At 34.2% G+C, this 22,924-nt stretch overlaps 7 protein-coding genes across 12 annotated transcripts; 4 read left to right on the top strand and 3 right to left on the bottom strand.

The window, feature by feature from the left end:
• The first annotated feature begins 5 nt into the window (after nucleotides 1–5).
• Nucleotides 6–3,495, top strand: LOC132705245 (UDP-N-acetylglucosamine--dolichyl-phosphate N-acetylglucosaminephosphotransferase). The gene is made up of 5 exons (XM_060675727.1): nucleotides 6–305; nucleotides 354–468; nucleotides 529–808; nucleotides 913–1,078; nucleotides 2,923–3,495. Exons 1-5 carry the CDS (start codon nucleotides 127–129, stop codon nucleotides 3,407–3,409), a joined length of 1,227 nt encoding a protein of 408 aa, XP_060531710.1. The 5' UTR covers nucleotides 6–126; the 3' UTR covers nucleotides 3,410–3,495.
• Nucleotides 1,176–2,763, bottom strand: LOC132705244 (beta-1,4-mannosyl-glycoprotein 4-beta-N-acetylglucosaminyltransferase). Its single transcript, XM_060675726.1, has one exon. The coding sequence runs from the start codon at nucleotides 2,592–2,594 to the stop codon at nucleotides 1,359–1,361; it is 1,236 nt and encodes a 411-aa protein (XP_060531709.1). The 5' UTR covers nucleotides 2,595–2,763; the 3' UTR covers nucleotides 1,176–1,358.
• A 1-nt stretch (nucleotide 3,496) lies between the features above and the next one.
• Nucleotides 3,497–4,159, bottom strand: LOC132705256 (ATP synthase subunit g, mitochondrial). The gene is made up of 3 exons (XM_060675742.1): nucleotides 4,009–4,159; nucleotides 3,732–3,925; nucleotides 3,497–3,664 (listed from the first exon to the last, which is right to left on the bottom strand). The coding sequence occupies exons 1-3, from the start codon at nucleotides 4,046–4,048 to the stop codon at nucleotides 3,599–3,601; spliced, it is 300 nt and encodes a 99-aa protein (XP_060531725.1). The 5' UTR covers nucleotides 4,049–4,159; the 3' UTR covers nucleotides 3,497–3,598.
• A 134-nt stretch (nucleotides 4,160–4,293) lies between these two features.
• Nucleotides 4,294–5,969, top strand: LOC132705249 (actin-related protein 10). Its single transcript, XM_060675730.1, has 6 exons — nucleotides 4,294–4,478; nucleotides 4,533–4,773; nucleotides 4,826–5,022; nucleotides 5,074–5,314; nucleotides 5,390–5,639; nucleotides 5,708–5,969. The coding sequence occupies exons 1-6, from the start codon at nucleotides 4,411–4,413 to the stop codon at nucleotides 5,830–5,832; spliced, it is 1,122 nt and encodes a 373-aa protein (XP_060531713.1). The 5' UTR covers nucleotides 4,294–4,410; the 3' UTR covers nucleotides 5,833–5,969.
• Nucleotides 5,970–6,169: 200 nt separating this feature from the next.
• On the bottom strand, nucleotides 6,170–7,941 carry LOC132705252 (ATPase ASNA1 homolog). 2 transcript variants are annotated; one of them, XM_060675738.1, is made up of 4 exons: nucleotides 7,729–7,941; nucleotides 7,364–7,604; nucleotides 7,077–7,306; nucleotides 6,170–6,984 (listed from the first exon to the last, which is right to left on the bottom strand). In XM_060675738.1, the coding sequence occupies exons 2-4, from the start codon at nucleotides 7,471–7,473 to the stop codon at nucleotides 6,335–6,337; spliced, it is 990 nt and encodes a 329-aa protein (XP_060531721.1). In that variant the 5' UTR covers nucleotides 7,474–7,604; nucleotides 7,729–7,941; the 3' UTR covers nucleotides 6,170–6,334. The 2 variants fall into 2 exon arrangements, with proteins under 2 accessions (XP_060531721.1, XP_060531722.1); XM_060675739.1 differs by having other exon boundaries at nucleotides 7,734–7,941.
• Nucleotides 7,942–9,118: 1,177 nt separating this feature from the next.
• Nucleotides 9,119–10,714, top strand: LOC132705254 (proteasome subunit alpha type-6-like). The gene has a single exon (XM_060675741.1). It carries the CDS (start codon nucleotides 9,258–9,260, stop codon nucleotides 9,996–9,998), a length of 741 nt encoding a protein of 246 aa, XP_060531724.1. The 5' UTR covers nucleotides 9,119–9,257; the 3' UTR covers nucleotides 9,999–10,714.
• A 238-nt stretch (nucleotides 10,715–10,952) lies between these two features.
• Nucleotides 10,953–20,499, top strand: LOC132705241 (polyamine-transporting ATPase 13A3-like). 5 transcript variants are annotated; one of them, XM_060675717.1, is made up of 18 exons: nucleotides 10,955–11,241; nucleotides 11,301–11,315; nucleotides 11,371–11,531; nucleotides 11,948–12,176; nucleotides 12,236–12,440; nucleotides 12,498–12,714; nucleotides 12,769–13,082; nucleotides 13,169–13,357; nucleotides 13,408–13,617; nucleotides 13,698–13,817; nucleotides 14,284–14,565; nucleotides 14,616–14,733; nucleotides 16,676–17,040; nucleotides 18,429–18,635; nucleotides 18,690–18,774; nucleotides 18,827–19,094; nucleotides 19,685–19,892; nucleotides 19,942–20,499. In XM_060675717.1, exons 3-18 carry the CDS (start codon nucleotides 11,474–11,476, stop codon nucleotides 20,098–20,100), a joined length of 3,234 nt encoding a protein of 1,077 aa, XP_060531700.1. In that variant the 5' UTR covers nucleotides 10,955–11,241; nucleotides 11,301–11,315; nucleotides 11,371–11,473; the 3' UTR covers nucleotides 20,101–20,499. The 5 variants fall into 5 exon arrangements, with proteins under 5 accessions (XP_060531702.1, XP_060531700.1, XP_060531698.1 ...); XM_060675719.1 differs by having other exon boundaries at nucleotides 10,953–11,241; nucleotides 11,301–11,531; nucleotides 13,698–13,767; nucleotides 14,258–14,565; XM_060675715.1 differs by having other exon boundaries at nucleotides 11,301–11,531.
• The last annotated feature ends 2,425 nt before the right edge of the window (nucleotides 20,500–22,924 follow it).

Here is a 22,924-nt window from a genome sequence, read left to right as displayed (position 1 = left end):
AGTAACTATTCTCTGCAAAAAATATTTTTGTATCTGTCAAAAATATCATTGATAAAACGAATATAAGGAAAAATACCTGTTGTATGACTACTTTGTTTTCTTTGGTTCGTCACCAAATTATGAAGAATGGCGCCAGATATAGATATAAATCAAGAATACGGAAAAATGTTTCCGGTAATAATAAACTTTATTATGAGTGTAACGGTATATTTCATAACAGTTAGATTAATTCCTAGTTTAAAAGAGAAATTTATAAAAGCAAACTTATTCGGAATAGACATGAGCAAAACCACAAGTGATAAAGTGTAAGGTTATATTTTGGTTTTTATTAGTTTCCAAATATTCCATTGCAGGCCCGAATCTTTAGGGGTTGTGGTAGGATGTACTTTCCTAATCACTATGTTTTTGTTTATACCAGTGCCATTTGGTCACAATTTGTTAAGGAGTAAAACTTTTCCACATGATGAGGTACCTAATGCTTTTACCTGCCAGATAGATTGAATTTTCTTTATTGAATTTTGGTTTCAGTTTGTGAAATTCATATCCGCTCTTCTTTCAATCTGCTGCATGTTGCTTCTAGGATTTGCGGATGATGTTTTAGACGTTCCATGGAGACACAAATTGTTATTGCCAACAATTGCATCCCTGCCTTTGCTCATGGTTTACTATGTAAATTTTAATGTAACAACGATCATCGTTCCAAAACCGTTACGTGAATGGTTAGGACTTTCAATTGACATTGGATTAGTATATTATATCTATATGGGATCTTTAGCTGTCTTTTGCACAAATGCCATTAATATTCTCGGTAAGAATTAAATTTGGTTTTTACAATGAGATTTAAAATTGTAAGGCCTTGAAAACTGAACTTACTATTTGTATTTGCAATCACAATTCTTAAAAATGTTATAGCTGGTGTCAATGGTTTGGAAGTTGGGCAGAGTATTGTGATAGCCGTTTCTATTGCTATTTTTAACATAATTGAACTGTATGGAAATTTATGGAAAGCTCACCAATTCAGCTTATATTTTATGTTGCCATATATCGGAGTTTCCTTTGCACTATTAAAACATAATTGGTAAGTCTGATTCCATATTATTGCTAAACTGAAATCTACTCTCCACATTTTACTTAGTTGCTCCACACTTTATCAAAGTAGAAATAAAGAAATAACATGTTTTTCACTAATTTTTATTTACATAAATGAAAACATATTTAATTGATACACTGTAGTTTATCACAGACCTCTTGGTAATTGTCAATACAAACTTAACAAAGTATTTTTGATTTGTTTTGTCGATTAATAAAGTTCAGTCAATATCAAAAATCAGATCTGTCAAATAAAAACTTATTTAGCTTTAGGCATAATAATCATCTTGAGAATACAAATTTATTAATAAGAAGTCAAACTTCCAATCATTCTCTAATGCAAAATTTGGTGCAAAATTATTATCAGAGTACCTGTGACTCCTTTCAAGCTGCATTTTGCCATCTATATATAAACCACCTTCAATCAAGTTCTCCAAGTATTTTATATCAATCTTTTGAACATTCATTTTGTCCCAGTGTACAAAATGTGAATTATTAGCTAAATATTCCACTAATTGATCTGTGGTGCCACACAGTTCACAATACCACCCTCCAGTATGATTTAAATCACCCAAAATTATCCCTTTCTGTGAAAAGTTGGGTGAAGAACTATTACTTGCAAGCAGTTCCAAGTTGTCACTTAAAATATTTCTCAAATACGATACAGTACAAGCACCTCCACTTATTATGGTTTTTGAAGGGTGTCGCCAGAAAAAACCATAGACTGACCTCCTTAAGCGAAAACTGATTGGTTCAGGAAAGTCATCATAGAACTTCAAAAAAATTAATGCATCTTTGTGGGGTATTTCATTGCTATGACTAGTGAAAATTATATCATCCGCCCTTAAGTTGCTTATATAAGGTTCTACTAAATTCCATAAATTATCAGCTTCACCTTCAACATACAATATCTTCTGTTGATACTCCTGACAAAATTTGATTTTCATTTTTTGCTTTAGTCGACTGCCTCTTGGTTCATGAATGACAAACAAATCGACAATATCGCCTAGTTCATGTATTCTAATGTCCGTCAGGTGTTCACTAAAAGTGTCAAATTTAAACAAATATATGAGTCTTCTCTGAAATATTCGCGGGCCCTTTAGTTTTATTGGTTTTTTATTTGCCAGTAGGGCCCGTAGCAACACTTCTGAATAACCACAATCGTTGCCGTGCCAGCCTGGGAGGCAACTACATTGCCAGTTAAGTTCCCTAGAAATCCTCATTGAGAGTATATCAGTGCCTCCCGTAAAGCACAAACTTGAATTGAAATTAATAAAATATTCTCGGGTTGTGAATCGCTTCAAGTTTATTTTGCCTTCCGTTAGTGTATGATATGTGAATTTTTCGGGTTTCTCTTGTTCGCTATTGGTAAGGAAGGAGATTCCCTGCAGCTTCAGTTTATTTTCCGTGTTTTGCAAATAAAAATATGATAAAACTAATAGAATTTGGGTGAGCAAAAGCATCCAAAGGGATACCTTCTTTAAATTAGGCCTGAATAAATTCATCGATTTTTATTTTCACAGACCGGTAACTGAATTCTCAACCCATATTTGTCACATTCAACCTTTCAAAATGAGACCTCCGCCCAGTCTTATTTTTATTAGGCTCATGGCATAGTATAGACGGTCCTTCAGAAGGCAGGATCCATAACAGAATTTTTGGTTAGCCTCATCAAGATATGATACGGAACTCAATTAGTACACAGTTTATTAATTTCGTTCTCTACACTTCAAGCGCTATAAATCGCGACAACTTTAAGTTAGTAGTTGTTGGGAAATAATCAAGATTTATAGAATCATACTTTTTGTTATTTGTCGTTTTATTTATTTTTAGGTATCCATCCTCGGTATTCGTGGGCGACACATTTTGCTATTTCTCAGGAATGACATTTGCAGTGGTCGGGATTTTGGGTCACTTCAGCAAAACTACGCTATTATTTTTCATTCCTCAGGTTTTCAATTTTCTTTATTCATCTCCTCAGCTATTTAAATTAATACCTTGCCCCAGACATAGGTTGCCAAAATTTAATTCAAAGACTGACCGAATGGAAGTTAGCATCACAGTGTTTAAATATTGTGATCTAAATATTTTAGGAAAATTGATCCTTGTGGTATTTAAAATATTAAGACTAATACAGTGGAAGGAAAATGATGGGATTGTAGTGACAAATAACTTTACACTAATTAATTTAGTGCTGCTATACTTTGGACCCTTGCATGAAGCCAAATTAACAACAGTTTTAATTTTAATGCAGGTTCTGTGCAGCATACTTGCTTTTGTAATTAGGTACCCATTTGCTTGGGTATTTTATGACATTTAATAAAAGAAGAAAAGTATGTTGTTTTAGGGTACTTTAAATTTAAATGCTATTATTGTTACCAAGAAATATGTTCAATAAAATGTTGAGTTTTTTTGACAGTTTTATTCAGCACTATTATAAAAGAGTGCGCCGATACTAGAACAAGGTACAGATGACTTCTATATACTTCTTAAACTAAACAAATACACTTTAAACATCATAACCTACAATGTGCCGTTTTCCAATGCACTCGCCTACATAAAACCAGCAAAGGACCTAAAACGAAAGATTTGCTCAAAATAAATCCATAAAAACGAATTTGGAGCGTACAGCATTTGCTTACCTCAACAGTAATTAAAGTATTCAACCAAGCTTCCCTGACAGTAACATTTTTCCAGTTTCCAGCTCGTGCACCACTGATAAGTTTACTAATGCCAGCGCGAATTTGAGGAATATCAGCCGGAGTTGGAGGTGACAATTCCACTTTTGCATATTTTACAAAAGTATTCAATCTGGGTCGAGCCTCGGCAGCCAGTCCTATAAAAAAAAACGATTTTTAAAGGTTATATTACGTAATTATATTCGTAAATTTACTAATGATTATTATTTCCGTTACTTACTGTTTGCCAAACTTGGAATTTGGGCGACCAACTTCGACATTTTCTTAAATAATTGTTCTACCCCGAAAACTTATAAAAAAAATTACTCCGATCACCCTCCAACCACAGACGAGCACAAACACAGACCATTACATGCCATAGACTAACATTAATACTTTTTTGTTGAAAGTTGAGATTCTGTGAAATATTAATAAACCGAAAAGACTTGCACAAACATAATGTGAATAAAATTAATCTGAACTGAGAAAGTTAAAATTTAAAAGTGGGCAAGAGTTTTAACTTTCTTCTTCCAATTAGATCCAGAGAATAAAATTTACCATGCAACTGACCAATGACCAGTAACCAATCTTTGATGTTTTTTGAAAAATTATTCTGAATTCATCGCCCTGGTAAAATACAAAAATGCCAATTGAATCCTTAAGTAGTGAAAAGCTGATAGTAGTGTTAGATATAGGAACTGCTTATACAAAGTAAGCACACATTTTCTCGTTTTCACAAATTAAGTGTCAACATGTTGGTTTTAGGTTTGGGTTTGCAAGTGAATTCGCCCCCAGATATATTATACGCTCAGAAGTACGTTGCAAAACAACGGATCGGTTACGTAAACTGTGTGACTATGAATCTCCAGAAGATTTATTTAACATGCTTACGGATTTTATTCATATGATATATTTTAAGTTTGCACTAGTAAGTCCCAAAGACAGGCCAGTGGTAATTGTTGAATCATTACTATGTCCTACCTTGTTCCGCGAGACACTCGCAAGGGTATGAGAAGTGAGGCTGTAAGCATATCATTTTGTAAAAATGTTTGTTTTAGGTGCTTTTTTGTCAATATGAAGTATCAATGATTTTAGTGTTGCCTTCGCACTTAGTAAGCTTAGCAAGTTTAGCAGTACATACTGCACTTGTACTTGATGTGGGTTATAAAGAAGCAGTAGCTATACCTATTTGTCACGGTCTGCCTATTATACAAGGCTGGCAAGCACTGCCTCTTGGAGCAGAAGCAATACATAGGCAAGTGACTAATTATTTATACTTGCCCTGCAATGTTGCTTAATATTTTAGTAATTTGAAAGGACTTCTAAGTAGCTCGAATAGTGGAGTACAGAATCTCCCAGAATCTGTTATAGAGGATGTAAAAGTAAGATGTTGCTTTGTCACTAAGAAATCTCGAGCAGAGCAGCTTTCTTTAGTAAAATCTGAAACAATTCCTCCACCTGAAGTGAAGTACCCAGTAGGAGGAAATACCATTCTAAATGTCTGTGGGAAAACTAGGGAAAAAGCATATGAAATATTGTATGAGGAGGTAATACCTAAAATGTTTGTTATATTTGAATTAACATAATATTGATCTAATTGACTTGTGTAACCATTTTTTAAGGATAATGATCACTACTGTCTGTCTACAATGATATTAGATTCAATTTTGAAAGTGGATCTTGATTTGAGGCAAAAATTGGCCGAAAATCTGCTTCTTATTGGAGGGACCACAATGGCGCCTGGTTTTAAGGCTCGTTTAAAGGAAGAATTAGCTAAACAGTTAAAAAGTGAACGTTACAAGGTTTTGAATATTAAGGAGTTTTATTTTCATACCCCACCTTGCAAGGAAAATTGCACGGCATGGCTCGGAGGTATTTTGAATTATTTGTTTTCTGCTGGACTTAAAAATGGAAATCAACGTAAATGTTCCTATTTTTAGGTGCTCTATATGGAGCTACAGAATTCCTTTCCTTGAAGGCTTTTACCAAGGAGGCTTATTTAAAAGAAAAACACCTTCCAGACTGGGTTAACTTAAGAGATGTGACTAGCATTAGGGCCTTGTAATCATTTTTGGTTCACGATAATTATTCTGCTAATGTAAAAAGTGCATGTGTCCTGTTTTTATTTATGAATATGCTATTTAACCTTTAATAAAAATTTTGCACTTTCCACTTCAAACACGTTTTATTGGAATGTGTGCAAAAATTGCTTGAAAATATTGATTTTGTTTTTTTGCCAACTTGTTTTTAAATAACTACTAGATAATCAGAGGTCTGCTCTAACTATCGTGACAAAACATTCTTTTGGAACCAACATTCAAAATGTGCATGTGCGAGTCATTTCAAACATCACGCCAGCATTATCTAAAAGCAACTATACTCTTTTGTCAAATAAGTGTAGGTTCAAAAGTTTAATTCAAGAATATATATATAACAACAACCTAAAGCTCAAACATCAAAAGAGAACAAACTAATACATAGATATCTAAAAAAATAGTGGAATTACATTTCATACACTCATAATAATGTTTCAAATAATTTATACATCCCAGTGCCCTTTAAATGTACTAAACAGAGTAAGGCAAGACTAGATACTCTGAAAATGATATTATTTTTTGAACACCTCTTACTTCATTGTCTAAGAGTGGCAGCTTAACCACGTGGAAGTCTTCGTAAAGATCTTGTATCTGGTCTAGATACTTTTGCTGAATTTTCATACGGGCAGTGCACATTTTGCAGCTGTCATCACCGGATTTTTTGAATAACAACTGATTTACTATAATATTGTGAGTGTCTATTCTACATTTCGTCAATTCTTGTACCAACCTCTCTGTTTCGTACAATGATAAAAATTCAGCTATACAGACACATATAAAGGTGGTCTGATCAGGATTTTTAAATTGCTTGTTGACTTGTTTTATAACTGATAAAAGTTCTTCCATTTTCAATGAAAAACTATCAGAATTGATATCCGACATGCCAATCAGCCCACCAATTTGATTGATGAGAGGTGAAATTTTCATTTTAATTTTCATTAATTTCCCTAAACCCTTTTCAACCACTTGTGGAAAAGAAAGCAAACGAAGTGTGTGACCTGTAGGAGCAGTGTCAAACACTACAACAGAAAAGTTCATGCTTTTTATTAGCTTCATAACTTCAGCATAACTCATTGTTTCATCAGTACCCGGAAATGCGTTAATAAGTTCCTGAAGTATACCTACAAAGGACTAGTATTGGTATTGGTATTAAAGGGGAAGGACTAGTAGAGTGAAACACAAATTCTCAGAGAGATTCAGAGTTACAAATTACCTTTGCTCATTTTCATCGCATCTTGATCACCATCAAAATATTCCTCTGGTAACTCATTAACACCGATATTTGGATCAATTTCCATGGCATACAAATTATTAAAACCTCTCACCAATGTTGGAACCTTGGTGAACTTTTGATCAAAGGCATCAGATATATTATGAGCTGGATCTGTGGATATAATTAAAACAGATTCACGCACTTTTGACAATTGAACAGCTAAGCTGCAGCTGAAATCAAGTATGGGGAATAAATTCAGTGTTACTATATTTCTGGGATAAAGTTACCTGCAAGTTGTTTTTCCAACTCCCCCCTTACCACCAACAAAAATCCATTTTAAACTAGTTTGCTGAATGACCTTATTTAAAGATGGTTCCAACGTAGAAATTTCTGACATTTTATGCAAACTGATTAATTTCGTGAATTGTAGAAAATTGTGCTTACAAAAAATTGGTTACTGTGAACTCATTATAAACATCAAAACACAGAGCACAGAAATTAAATTTGTTTCACGTTGTCGAGGTCGAACTGTAGTCATGGAAAAGAGAGGGAATTAGTATATTATGCAACAAGTGTGGTAAACGTCATTTGACGAGTTTATTTGACACGAGCGGAGCGAGTTTTTAATAAACGAGTGAGTTAAAAAGTTTACCGAACTTGTTGCATACTAAACTTTTTCTACGACCGTTAGTTTTTGGTTACATTTTCGCAAAACAACACGAATATATTCACTCACATGACCGTCAGAATTGACAAACGTCAATGTTCAAAGCGTGGGAAATATCTAAAATCCCGGAAATGTCCGAAGTAGCTCGGATTCATAGGAAACGAAACTGACGTGTGACGCTTCCCGCACTCTAGATCGGTGGGTAATTAGGTATTTTACAGACGGGAGTAGAAAAAAAAAATACTATTTGCACTCAGCTAGGCATATCCATTACGATCATGCGCTCTGTATCCTGTATGCATAGAAAAGCTGCCATTGTTGTTATAATTAATCTCCGATGTAACTACCTTCTTTGGTTCACGATATCAATGCACTCGAGCTTATTTTTAATGCTAAACTATTTTTCCCTGGATTTTGGTAAGTGAACAGCCAGATTGACTGGGACGAGCTGCCCCCCGACTCTGGTTAGATAAGTGGAGTCACTTTCGAATCATCGCCACACTGATTAACCTGATTGCGTTTTTTAAATTTGGCATGACTCGAATAGGATAGTATGAAGGCTGTTCTAGGAAGACCAATAGCGATGATCCGGGCAATGGTTAAAAGTTTTATTTTCGTCAAGTGACGCACAGCAGAAAGTTAACAAACAGCTTATGTAATATGTATTATCGATTAATTCCTTCTACTGGAAAGACAAAAAAGCATAAAAATTTGGAAATTGTGTGTGGGTATAAAATAACGGAAAGGAACTACAACACATTTAAGTGCAAAGTTGGCGAATTACCAAATCAATGACCTCAATTCAATTCAATAATGCGTTTCACTAAAACAGTTGGGCAAGACTGCTATGATTATTCGCCCATTACCGACTTCCGTCGAGGATATAATCAATGACCGCAATTCAATTTCGATCAGGCGTTTCACATTAAAGTTGGGCAACACTGCTATGATCATTCGCCCATTGCCGACTTCAGTAAAGGATTTTCGCTTTTGATCATAGACCACTACGTAAAAATAAGAAATATAACCAATATTTGCTCAGTTAGCAAAAAAGGATTTTGACATATACCAAAAAAACCGGCATCCCCCCGCTCCCCAACGGACGAACCGGGCCCATCCGGCCTCCATATCGGCGTGAACGGTCAAAACAGCGACACTGCTTAAACACATAAAAACGATCAGCAAACACTTCCGAAAGAGAATCACACGAAAAAATACCAATATCAGGGTTTTTGGGACGAATACAACGGATTCTGTAGGGAGCGAGCAGAGATTAAACCGCCGTGTGCAATGCTCCAACACAGAATCAAAAGAATGACTTAAGAAGTCCTCGAAGTCTTCTTGATTTTGATAGTCGTAACTGCTCACTCTTAGATTGCGATCTGTGCATATGTCAAAATTAAACAAAATCATTGTTTAACCTCAATATTCTGTGCTAGGAATTTGGTGTATCATTCTGTTAAACGCTAGTATTTTGTTAGTTTATTTTAAAATAAGAATTTCAGAAACTCAAAATGTCGCGTGGAAGTAGTGCAGGTTTTGACCGTCACATAACCATTTTCTCACCCGAAGGTCGATTGTACCAAGTAGAATATGCTTTCAAAGCCATTAATCAAGCCGGCCTTACATCTATTGCCCTAAAAGGGATTGATACGGCAGTGTGTGTTACGCAGAGAAAAATACCTGATAAGTTAATCGACGCAAATACTATTACCCATTTATTTCAGCTAACTGATAATATTGGCTGTGTAATGACTGGTATGATTGCCGATAGCAAGTCACAAGTGCAAAGAGCTCGTTATGAAGCAGCTCAGTTCAAGTACAAGAATGGATATGAGATGCCAATAGACGCACTATGTAGACGCGTCGCAGATGTTTCACAAGTTTACACACAAAATGCTGAAATGCGCCCATTAGGGTGTTCAATGGTGCTTATAGGATATGATGCTGAATACGGCCCATGTGTGTATAAAGCAGATCCTGCCGGTTATTACTGTGGTTACAGAGCTGTAGCAGTTGGAGCAAAGCAAACTGAGGCGAACAGCTATTTGGAAAAGAAGCTAAAGAAAAAACATGAGCTTCAGCATGATGATGTTATTCAGCTGGCCATTGGTTGCTTATCCAGTGTGCTTTCTGTGGATTTTAAGCCAAGCGAGATTGAGGTTGGAGTTGTATCTAAGGAGAATCCAAAATTTAGAAAACTAACAGAGCAAGAAATTGATAGACATCTCACTGTGATAGCAGAGAAGGATTAAGTTAGTTGTTTTGTATTTCACGTTTTTTTCCAATTTGTGGATAAAAATACATATTTCAAATCTATACTCCACTTGTTTCCCTTTGTATTTTGTTTAGCAGTTATTGCAATTGTCACAAAATGAAAAATGCTAACAAAATTTATTGTGAACACCCAGAAATTTGTATTATTTGCACTTTTTGTCCATTAAAAATATTACTGTAAATTGTAAAAAGGTTGAAAGTTGAAGAAAGAGGGTGGGTCTTTCAGACAATAGTCATTTTGAAATTAAATTATCTATTTTTACCTAGGATTAAATACTATCTCGAATTCTGTTATGGCAAAAATAACAGCATTAAAAGGGTATAATAAATGTTGGAGAAATATGTTTGCATTAAACTATGTAAAATAAATAGGCGATATAGCATTAGATTAACAATGGTTAGTTAATCTAAGAATATAACTCAATTACGCTTTTACCATTATAAAATAGTATGATCTAAGGATATATGCTCAGAATACTGCTAAATATAACTGTCCAATGTTGCCAGTTTAAAACATTGAAAATCACCAGGCACTTAAGTTGTGCAGATTTTTTCAAAATTAAATGTATTATTTAAAATACATTTTTTTAATACTTCTGTTACTTCAGTAATGACTAATTTTCTGCTAACAGAGTAATTTTTGGAAATAGTTTGCATTACAGACCGAAATTCTAAACTAGAAATAGGTTAGTGTCGTGTCTAATAACTCACCAGAAGATTAGGCTGTTCCAAAAATGTTTACCATATCTAAGTTTTTTCGTTCCTTGTGTGCTGCCAGCACATCTTACCAAAAATTTGGAGCCCAATGTTTGTAGACATGGCACCACTGTCGCGCCGATGTTAGGGGTTTTAATTACCACCAACAATATAGGTTTGGGAAGGCGCTAATTGCCTTTGGAACATACTTTGTCTATGTTAATTTTATACTGTGAAGGTTTTCAAAAATATATTGTTTTGACAATAATGTGTTTTCTTTTATTGGATGGAACTAATAAATTTATTATTCAAGTTGTTATTGAAATACATAGTTATGGAAAAAGAACTAAAGCAACTGACCAGTATTCATTCACAATGTTAGATAGTCTGTATTAATATTATTCATACCCTGACAAATAATGTGATAAGATTGTAGTGTTTAGTAGTAATAGTTTCAGGTTCTTTAACTTAAGATTTTAAGATACTGGTGTTTCCTGTAGAATATGTTCCCTATTAGAGATCATGGTAACTAAGACTTATTTAAGGTGTATGCTGCAATTTTTTACCTATTATTTTCTTGGCAGAATATCAGGAAATAGGTGATAATAATGTTCAAGAAATTTTAAACGAAGAACAAGATGAGGTTATTTGTAGAATTTCTGGTCTCAAAGCATCTGTGGAAAAAACGCTCCTTTATCATTTTATAGGAGTATTGTTGCTTGGTATCCCATATGTATTTTTTGAATCTTATCCAAAAATGAAGGCCAGAGTTAAATATAAACAATGTCCAAACAAAGTAGCAGCTTTCCTTTTAGGTAAGGAATAACTGTAGTATAAGAACAGTAAAGAAAAAAAATCCTTTCTAATATTTTTGTTTGAAAGTACTTTATCGACACAAAATTTCAGCCAATCAAATTCTGGTTTTTTGTTTGATTAACATCAACTTCACAAAAACATATTCAGAATTGTTGATGTTAACAAGTGGGAATTTTCCCAAAAAAGTTTTAAATTTCCATTAACTACTAATGTTAATTAAATAACAAAAATGTACCTAATTAACCAAATGACTAACTAATTAAATAAATGATTAATAAGAATTGGATGGGGAATAAGAATTTTTAAACTTTCTTATCAAATGCCTATCTACTGCAATATTCGCATTAATTATAATTTAAGCTCATGAACATATTTGAAGTAGAAGGATCAACTCTACCTGTTTTATGATTTTTAGTAAGCGATAACCATCATAATGATTATATTCAAACAGTCAGCATGAAGGGCATTTGCCTACCAAATAGAGGCCATTTGAATTTGAGATATTTTCATCATCAACATACTTTATTTGTTTGGATAACAGAGAGAGAGGAATTTGGTACATTGAGTTTATTAATTCCTCCATTGACAGTCGATGAATATTTAAATAATACTAGTGGTTTGTGTGATCACAATTATTTGGAATTGTATGTATGAAATATTTTGTGGTTTAGTACTCAATATTTGTTATTGATTACATTTTTAGATTGAAACTATATGGTTTCAATAAAATTGAAGTTGAAATTAAAAGCTATTGGAAGTTATTTACTGAAGAAATTTTCAACCCGTTTTACATGTTTCAAGCTTTTTCTGTAATCCTTTGGTGTATTGACGAATACTTTATTTATGCTGGTTGTGTTGTTTTTCTCACTTTATTTTCAAGTATTACTGCTATGATCCAGACTCGCAAGGTAGTATTTTTTAATCCATAAAATTGATGGGATTAAAATTCAATTGTTGTACTTTAGCAAAGTGAGAAGTTACATGATAGTGTAGAAAGTTCAAAATGCCATAGAGTTGATGTATTAAGGTCAGACTGTCATGGGAAGCTTAGCAACTTAACCATTGATCCCGAGAAATTAGTACCTGGGGATTTAATAGTTCTTCCCGTGGGAGATTACGTTATGCCCTGTGATGCAGTCCTTATTACTGGAGAATGTATTGTGAATGAAAGTGTTCTTACTGGTGAGTTGAAGATCTTGTTGCTTGGTGAAAGTTAAATTCGAAAGACATTTCTAGGTGAAAGTACGCCAGTTACTAAAACTGCTCTTCATTCGGACAATAAGCAATATAGTACTAATGCGCACAAACGTCATACCCTTTTTTCGGGTACCTATGTACTCCAAACTAGGTACTATGGGGGAGAAAGTGTACTAGCTAGGGTAGTGAGAACTGGTTTTGAAACGTGCAAGGGCCAATTGGTCAAAAGTATTTTGTTTCCGACTCCAATAAATTTACAGTTTTACAAAGACGCATTCAAATTTGTATTTGTCTTATTTACCATTGCTGTGAGCGGCATGGCTTATTGTTTATACCTGTACTTTGAAAGAGGTGTAAGTGCAAAAAGTTCCTTTGTATCTCTACCTACACAATCTAAAATTTGAATTCAAATTTTTAATCTATATGGTCCAAATTGTAGGCTGCCTTAAAGCAAATTCTAGTTAGGACTTTTGACATTATTACTATTGTTGTACCTCCAGCACTGCCGGCAGCAATGGCCGTAGGGTCAGTCTACAGCCAAAGCAGATTGAAGAAGTTGAAAATTTTTTGCATCAGTCCACAAAGGATAAATGTTTGTGGCAAAATAAAGTTGGCTTGTTTTGATAAGGTATATTACCAACCACCTAGAAGATCAATTGATCTCCAGATTTCTTTTAGACTGGCACACTAACCCATGAAGGTTTAGATATGAACTCTGTGATACCATGTTACAACAGCAAGTTTTTCCGCCCCGTTACCGATGTTAATGATTTAGATTCCAACAAAAAATTTGTACAATGCATGGCAGTTTGTCATTCTTTGACACGAATTGGAGGAAAGTTAAATGGCGATCCTCTGGATTTAAACATGTTTGAGTTTACGAAGTGGGTGAGTTTGTTGAATTTATTGAGTGGTTTATTTGAGGTCATGTTTTGTTTTGTGTGTATATCGAATTAAATTCCTCGCAGAGCTTAGAAGAGCCGGGCCAAGATGAAAATTCAAGGTTTGACATGCTCGCTCCAACCATAGTTTCACCAAGTGCGAAGGAAAATTCGTTCCTTTCAAGAGATGCCGGCGCAATAGGACAGGTAACTGATATTCCAGCAATCTTTGAATGCTGTATTGTATAAACCATATCATTCTGGTTGCAGTGGTCAACAAATTTTATATAGATACGCTAACAGGAGTTTCTTGTAAATTGACAATTTTGATGGGTTGGATGCATCATTCTGACATTAAATACTGGTCAAACAAATTGAGAAAGTTCTCCATAAATGTATCCACGAAAAAGGACTTGTTCTTATTTTCTTCAAAATTTTTTGAAAACTTGAACTTTGTCCTTGAATTTGTCATATTACGCTATAAATTTTTGGTGGGAATTATGTAGCTAGCTAGAAAAATATGATGCTGATTGTATGGAATGTTAACAAACCCAAAGGTCTGACACTTTTAAATGAAACACGCACTTTGTTTAATGAATATTTCTCCTTTTTTCGTTGTGCTCTATTTAATATAGGATTTTGTAGAGTTGGTATAACACTGTTTTATTTTCAGCAAAACTATCAAATCGGAAAACTTAAAGAATTTCCATTTTCATCTGCAAATCAATCTATGTCTGTGATATGTCGCGATCTGCGACAACCAAATATGACGGCTTTTGCTAAAGGTGCCCCAGAAAAAATATGTGGCTTATGCCTTCGCGAATCAGTCCCTCAAGACTTCAACTCCAAACTGTCATATTACACTGCCGGGGGCTATAGAGTGATCGCGCTAGCGTATAAGGACCTCCCAATGAAATTTAAGTGGAAAGACGCACAGAAAGCTAAAAGGGATATGGTATAGAGTTTTGGTTTTGTTCTCAGAATGATTTAAATATTTTTTTGTAGATCGAGCGCGACATGATTTTCCTCGGTCTGCTTATCATGCAGAATCCGTTAAAAGATGAAACTAGACCTGTTCTGCAACAGTTACAAAGAGCCAATATTCGGACAGTCATGATAACAGGTTAGTTGGTAAATATTTTGTGAATTAAATTTTTGAGGCTGCTTATAGTCCCTATCAAAATAGACATTTCAAATAACAAAAATTTCGACAGAGCTTGTTTCTTGATGTACAGTTCAAAAAGTTCCAATTGATTCTATGTATGGTAAAAAATTTATTCAAGGTCGAGATAAAAAAAAAATTATCATTATCTTTTTATCTTTATCAATTTGTTAACTATAAAAATCGATCTTATACTGTTTTCCTAGGAATCGCCATGCCCAAGATATCGCAGTTCTAACAGTTGGGTTACATTGTGCATCAGGCACACATGCTACTTATACGTCTACTTCACAAAAGTATTCCTTATATCAATTATACTGCCTCTTACATGCTCTCTTATTAACTGAACCGAAATGAACTGAAGATAAATTCAGGAAGGAACGGAAAATATGCCCCTAAAATCCTGTTTTTACTATGGTGATCTGTTGTGAATTAGTTTTGCTACTTCGACATTTTAGGAAAATTTAGTAGAATAATTCACATTATTTCTGCGATATTGATGGCGTTTACGCAAATAGTTGGATTCCAGTATATATACAGGGTGTTATATATATAATAATATAATAATAAATCGATATACAATAACGATTATGACCGCAACAATTTATTTTTTAAAGCGATATTTGTTTCTGTGACTAGTTTTCTAAAGAGCGAATTTAATTAAACCAGATACATCCGCGAAACACCATCAGATCAAAAAACACTTCCTTGGTATCTATTGTTGACAAGCATATTTGGAGCGGTTTTTCTGGAATACCATGCTGGAACCATTATGACGAGTATTTTTGCCGTTTGTCCATCGACCATGAGATTTATTCATTAAATTATACGATGTCATTTCAATAACACCCTGTATATAGTCAGGCACTTTAATAATAACAATAACAATAATAATAGTAATGATAATAATAATGATAATAAAAATTTTTATTCAAAATATATATAGTTAAATATACATACATACAGGATACGAGTGCAACTAAAATATATAAATAGTTCAGTTGATTTTACATGTATCCCGGGAAAGAATAAATAAATAAACAAAAAAATAAATTATCTACATACCCAAACTCTAGAAACATTTTTTTAATAATATAATATGATGCTGCAATAATGTTTGGAAAGTTGAGATTGAAGGCCGTTGTAGGATTTCGCCAAATCATAAGTAAAAGACCTCTCAAACATAGCACTATGATGGCGAGGGATAATAACATTACCATATAAAAAAAAGCCTATTTGTGTCTTTTATATGTATGAACTTATATAATACTGAGAATATACTGTCAAAAAAACCGTTAGTTAGTCCTTTGCACACCCATGGACTTGAATAGAGATACTCTAGTGTCCAGCGCTCATATACCTGTCTTTTTTGAGTGACTTAAATGTGGCATTATTTGTAATAAATTTTTAACTGAAGGTGGAATTGCGCCAATTAGTAAAATGAAAAAGTTGTACTGCTAAAAGTGACTGTGTGTGGAGTGTTTATCAGCGTACATTAATTATTAAGGCCAGTCTTCATCAAATATTCAATTTAATTCAACAGAAACAAGTTGATTTACTTGAATGTTAAAGTCGACTTTAAAGAGTATGAAATCAATATCAATAATCATAATGAATCAAAAACAGTATTTTTCTAGCGGATCATGGAGTAAGTCCATATAGCTATTAAAGATATAGAGGCCTGCGGCGCTTTAATTTTTATGGATATAATGGATGCATATAATGAAAAATGATATTTTTGACTTTTGAACTTTAATAACATTTTCGGTACACATGGGATAAATTGGGACTTTTGACCGTTTAATTATAGCCCAAGTCTCCACCAAAATCCAGCTTTGTCGGAATTTTTGGTATTTGGTTAGTATTTCAATGTATAATTTGAATTGATTATTATCATTCTTAGGGGATAATATTATGACCGCGATCGCAGTTGCCAAAGATTGTGGGATGGTGCCGCCAAACTCTGATGTTTACATTCTCGATGCTGACGAATCGAATGAATCGCAAGGTTTTACAATAAAAAAGGCCGGTTCCAGCGATAGAGAAGACCAGATTCGTTATTATAGGAATACGGACTGTCATTTTGCGATAGACGGAAGAACCTGGAACTTGTTTAAAAATAATTTTCCAGATATAGTTCCGGGTCTGCTGGTCAGGGCTACGATATTTGCCCGATTCCAGCCCGACCAAAAGACGCAGCTCGTTACTTATTTCCAGAATTTGGATTATATCGTTTCCATGGTCGGCGACGGTGCTAATGATTGCGGGGTTTGTTGAATTTTTTAATAATCGAATATCAGTCCCTACTTCAGTTTTCTTTCTTAATTATTTTCTCAGTGATATTTTGATAAACCTACATAAAATTATAATCCCACTAGGCAATTTAAAAAAAAATGTATGTGGGAAAACTAAAATTTGGAAGATTTGGGCGCCTATGGTTTTAAAATTTTTTAGTTTAATAAAATCGTTACTTTGCTCAGTTTTCTATTTGTTTTTGATAGCAATTGAAATCTTTTTGTTATGAAAAAGAAATACTAAAGAAACATTAGTATTATGTAGTATAGATTTAACTATTTCAAGACAAAATATATATTTTTAAATTTACCTTCTTAATTTTTTTAAAACAATATCAGAGACCTCTTATGGGTGATTCTTTAATAAAAATGCTTATTATCTGCATTCATATTAGATATTTTGACAAAAAAGAAAAAAAAGCGAAACAAGATTCTTTGTACATATTTAGTTTTGTTCTGGCTTAATGTTGTTAATGGTTATTTTTAGTTTTAATATAGCAATTAATCTACAATATTTTAAAAACTATAATTGTTATAAAAAAAGAGAGGAGAGAACAAATTATGCAGACATCACTCCTCAAGTTTTCTTACCTTACATCATTTTTTTTTTTAACTATTTCCTAGGTGACATTTTGTTAAACCTACATAAAATTATGTCAATAGGCGATTTAAAAAAATATGTTTGACAGGAACATGTATATAGGAAAACTAAACTATTAAAAATTTTAAAGGTTAACTATTTAAAATTTAAAATGGTTTGATAACAATTGCAGTTTTTAAATATTTTTGTTCAAAGACCTTTTATGTTTAGTTGTATGTAAGTTGTCCTCGTTCTGGGTTAACTATTAAACAATGCTCATTTTTAACTTTTAATATAGTAATGTACAATATCTCAAAAACCATGATTGTTATAAAAAAGAAAGTATGGCGGTTTTATTTATAAAATTTACCTGAAAAGTTTGATCTAACAAGTGTAATTAAATTTAAAAAGTTTTAGCTCCCTGTGTATAAAAACCATGCTGGAAATACAAAAAATAAGGTTGTTTTCAGACAAAGGGTCTGCCGACCCATATTTTCGAGTCACCTTTTATACACAGTACTGTTTCGCTATACACAGGCTACTAATCTTTTACCGCCCTTTAGCGAGCCGTTTGACTGTGGCTCTCGACCTTTCGTGTAATTAGGCCCGCGCTGCCGAGCTTTTTTTGGTCACAAACAGATCCGCAAACTATTTTTGCCTTGTATACTTGTATAATATTGTTGAATCTCCACCGGACTTGCGATTTTTTTTCCATTTTTTTACCCAAAAAACCGATATTTTGTGATTTGATCGGTTAGGACGTTAAATTTGTATTTTTTTAGGCGTTAAAAGCTGCGCACGTCGGTGTTTCCTTGTCTCCGGCGGAAGCTAGCGTAGCAGCACCTTTCACGTCAGCAATTTCAAATATTTCGTGCTTGACGTTGTTGATGTTAGAAGGTAGATGCGCGTTGGTTACAAGCTTTGCTATTTTCAAATATATGGCTCTCTACAGTTTAATTCAGTTTATCACCGTGTTAATTCTCTATAAGGTAGGACTTCCAGGCATCCTATCAGCATATTATTTATAATAGGCAGCATTGTAGTGCCATTCAACCTTGGGAGACTTTCAGTTCTTATTTATTGATTTGATTATAACGACAACCCTAGCGGTCTCGATGGGAAGGCAAGGTAATATAAAAGGGACAAACAGTAAAAAGAGGGTAAATAAGTTTGCTTCCAGGTCCGGCCAATGAGCTTTGCCCAAAGAGACCGATGAGTTCTCTAGTATCCGCCAAAAATTTGTTGCCTCTTATACTTCAGATTATAACGTGCGTCTGCGTTCAGCTAGGGGCTCTTTTTTATTTATATCAGCAGACGTGGTTCAAGCCGATACCGCCGGACACAGTTGACGAAGTCGTGGTCTCATGGGAGAATACAGTGCTTTTTAGCGTTTCATGTTACCAGTATGTCATATTGGCAGTGCACCTATCAAAAGGACGTCCCTATAGGTATGCCAAGTTAAGTTTGCCTCCTAACAGCATCTCTAAGGATATTCGATTCACTCTGCATAATTTCAATAGTGCTAAATTAATAATACCCAATGTGAAAAAAAAGTCCATATGTTACTGTATTTCAGTTTTATAATTTACTCTAATACTGGCAGTTTTCAGTCTTGTCCATAACTGGTACACCCTGTACATTTTTGACTAAGCGGAATGTTTACGTTCTTGCCACGAATCTCGCACATCTGCTACAAGAATTTTTTCGATGTTGCATATGATTTTCAAGAAAGTCGAATTTTTTCATTATCCAAAAAATTTTTGAAAATATTTTACAAAATTCTTCGCGATTTCCGATCCCATCCAGTTGCAATAAGTCCCGACGCAACATTGAAAGCACAAACCAAAAATAGGGAATAAAATGACTGTAGATATCGTATCGTTTTAATATTTTGAGGACTGCTGAGGATCGAGACTTATTAAGACGTAATAAAATACAGAGAACAGGGAGCAAAGAAAAAATTGGCGAAAGTCGATTTCGTTTGTTTCGAATGTAATACATTTTTAAAAAAATATTGTTGCGATTGTTCTGATTCCAGGCAAATGTTGATTACAAATTTTTGGTTCATTACGAGCGCTTTCTTGCTGACGTGTTTCGTCATTTGGATGATGATTAGACCGTGTAACAAGGTGGCACAAATTATGGATATAATCTACACGTCTTCCGTAGCGAAGAAGCAGGATCATTTTAGGTATACGTTGTTGCTATTTCCTTTCGCTCACTTTTTCGCAGCCGGGTTTATAGAGGTGCGTTTAACAGGAGACTCTGACTCTCGTTCACTCCTTTTTTTTTCAGAAATGTATTGGAGATCGGTCGTGGTTGAAGAAAGTTCTGCAGAAGTTGTGTTGCAAAAAAATTCCTAAGAATAAGTACAAAGTGTTATTGCAGGACAATAATTTTTTCGAACGTCTTAATTCCCTAAGAAATAGACACGCCACTGCCCACCAAATATAATTGCCATATTTTTATATTCAATATTCTATTTTATATTGTCACTTCAATAAAGTTTTATTTTCTTATATTATGACTTTATTACCCGAATAAAATTTGCTCCTAATTTGCCGCGTTGCTTTATTGGTAATATTTTCGCGAGTGTGTGTCTAATTACACAAAGAAACATTTATGAATGTTTGCTTGTGCAGAAGGATTTCCCATAATTTGGTTTAGCCGTTCCACGCTTGGAAATATCTAAAGTTTATGCTGTATTGTCGCCACAGGTGTAACTTATCTATAAAAACTGAAGTTTTCGAACATCCTCGTAACTGGTTATTCCACATAGTAAACAGTTCAAAACCATTTTAAATAACTGTTGAATTAATATTTGGAAACAAAATACTTCTCAAATAGTCAAGAACGGTAAAATCACTAACAGCACTAACGATATTCGGGTCCAAATTCGAAATGTTAAATATACCGAAGCATCCGACGTCTCTGGTGGTAATCACGTTGCATGTCCATTATAAGGCATTAAATTAAAAAATGAAGAGTTATTTTCACTTCACTTCCATTGTACTTAGGGGTTATAAAATCGAAACTATTGACAGGAAAGGATCATTTGCGCATGCGCGAATAAATTCCTATTCTGTAATATGACGAATTTGACATAGTCATAAAAGGAATATAGCATTAGCTAAAAAACAGTTAAATAGCAAGAAGATGTCAAAATTTAGGGAATTTTGCGAATCCCTTAACAGAAAATCGAATATATCGTATGTATGGAAAAAAATTAATAAATTTAAAGGGAATAAAGTTTCCCGCAAACTACATAATATAGATGACTCCCGAGAGAGGGAATTCTGAATAAAATGGCCATTTGTAATATGGAACCCGAATTTACAATGAAAATTCCTGTAGAACATGTTAGACCGTTTACCTTGGAAGAACTAGATAACGGTTTAAAACATAAGAAGTTCTCTGCCCCGGGGTTAGATGACGTCTCGTATGAGATGATTAATCATTTACCAGTCGAAGCAAAAAAAGCCTTACTGAAAATATATAACAACATTCTAGATGGGGATGTCATCCCTACCGAGTGGAAAAAATATACCATCATCCCGATACTTAAACCTAATAAGAGCCCCCATAGCATTGACCATTTTAGACCCATTACCTTGGCTTCATGCTATATTAAAGTGTTAGAGATAATGATTAAAAATCGAATGGAACGTTTACTGGAAAGCAAAGTTACTTTCTCTCATTTCCAGACAGGATTTCGACACAGACAGGAAATAATAATCTAGCGTTGATTACTACACATATCAATCTAGCTTTTGCCCGCAATTCATCGTTAGCAGCAGTTTTTCTAGATATAAAATCTGCTTATGACACAGTTAATATTCCGGTACAGCTCTCCAACCTTATCTATAAAATACTGGAAAATAGATCTTTGGACCAATTGGACCAACATTAGCTACTTCGGGCCTCCCACAGGGGTCCCCCTTAAGTACAGTCCTTTTTAACATTTATACTTTACAATTATATAAACTCTTTCAAGGTCAAGTGAAGATAGTGGGTTACGCGGATGATTGGGTCCTGTTCTGCAAAGGGAAAGACATAGAGTTACCTACTTAAGCAAAGTTAATAGAGCTCTAAAAATATTACAGAACTGGCTAGAGAACAACAACCTCTCACTGTATATTGATAAATGTGAAGCCGTCTGGTTTAGAAAAGGTAGGAGAAGAGCCCCGTCGGTAAATATAAAAATAGATAATAAGGAAATTGCTTTTAAGAACCATATAAAATATTTAGGAGTGGTACTACAAAAACATTTGAAGTGGAATATGCACGTGGAATATAGCTGTGATAAAGCAAAGAAAGCAATTAATATAATGAAATGCGCAAGTAGAGTTTCATGGGGTGCAGACCCGCAAATCTTAATGACCTTACTTCATACTCTGATTAGGATCCACCTAGATTATGGTTCCATTTTCTTGAACCCCAATAACAAGACTGCACTTAACAAGTTTAATGTGATCCATTTTGAAGGTTTGAAAATAGCGCTGGGATGTATGAGGTCAACCCCAACGAATGTTTTGCTGGCGGAAGCATCGGAACTGGACCTGGACACAAGGAGGAGAAAACTCGCAGTGTCCTTTCTGGCTGGAGTCCTAGCCATTGCGGACCATCCTTTAACAGACCTCATAGAGAATCTCCGAAATTACTGTGGTAGGTACGGAGGTGATTTAGATAGAGATGATGATAGAATAGCGTGTGCCCCCTACGTGGCCCAGGGATTTAATATATATTTGCCTTACCGTAACAGACTTTATTCTAGTGCGACTTTCCCGTGCTTTAACGTAGACTTTTTTAACGCTATTGCCCCGATAGAACCACTTAAGCTAAATATAAAAAGAGAAAATGCGGAAGCCCATATTAGAGAGAAAATAGAGAAATATATCCAAACACATTGTCTGGTTTTTACTGATGCCTCTAAACAGGGTGAGAGGGTTGGATTTGGTGTTTATATACCAAAAATTAATTATAAATTTTCGGCAAAACTTCACAAAGGAATGTGTATTGCCACAGTAGGGACGATAGCAATAAAGGAGGGACTAAGAGTTGTTCTACAAAGAGCCTTTACAAAAGTTATTATTTTATCAGATTCTCTAAGCGGGATTCCTAAAATTTCAAATGGAAATTCCGACACTAAAATGGACTACATAACACTACAGGTCCGAGAGATGATGATGACGGCTAAAAGTATGGGAGGAGATGTTAGGAGTTAGAGCAATGATTTCGTTATAAATTAAGGACATCAATTACAGAAAAAAGATTTTAT

Source organism: Cylas formicarius, unplaced genomic scaffold, assembly GCF_029955315.1.
Source record: "Cylas formicarius isolate icCylForm1 unplaced genomic scaffold, icCylForm1.1 PGA_scaffold_7__23_contigs__length_41026272, whole genome shotgun sequence".
In the NCBI taxonomy this organism is placed as follows: Eukaryota; Metazoa; Arthropoda; class Insecta; order Coleoptera; family Brentidae; genus Cylas; species Cylas formicarius.
This window is presented reverse-complemented; position numbering and strand designations above follow the sequence as displayed.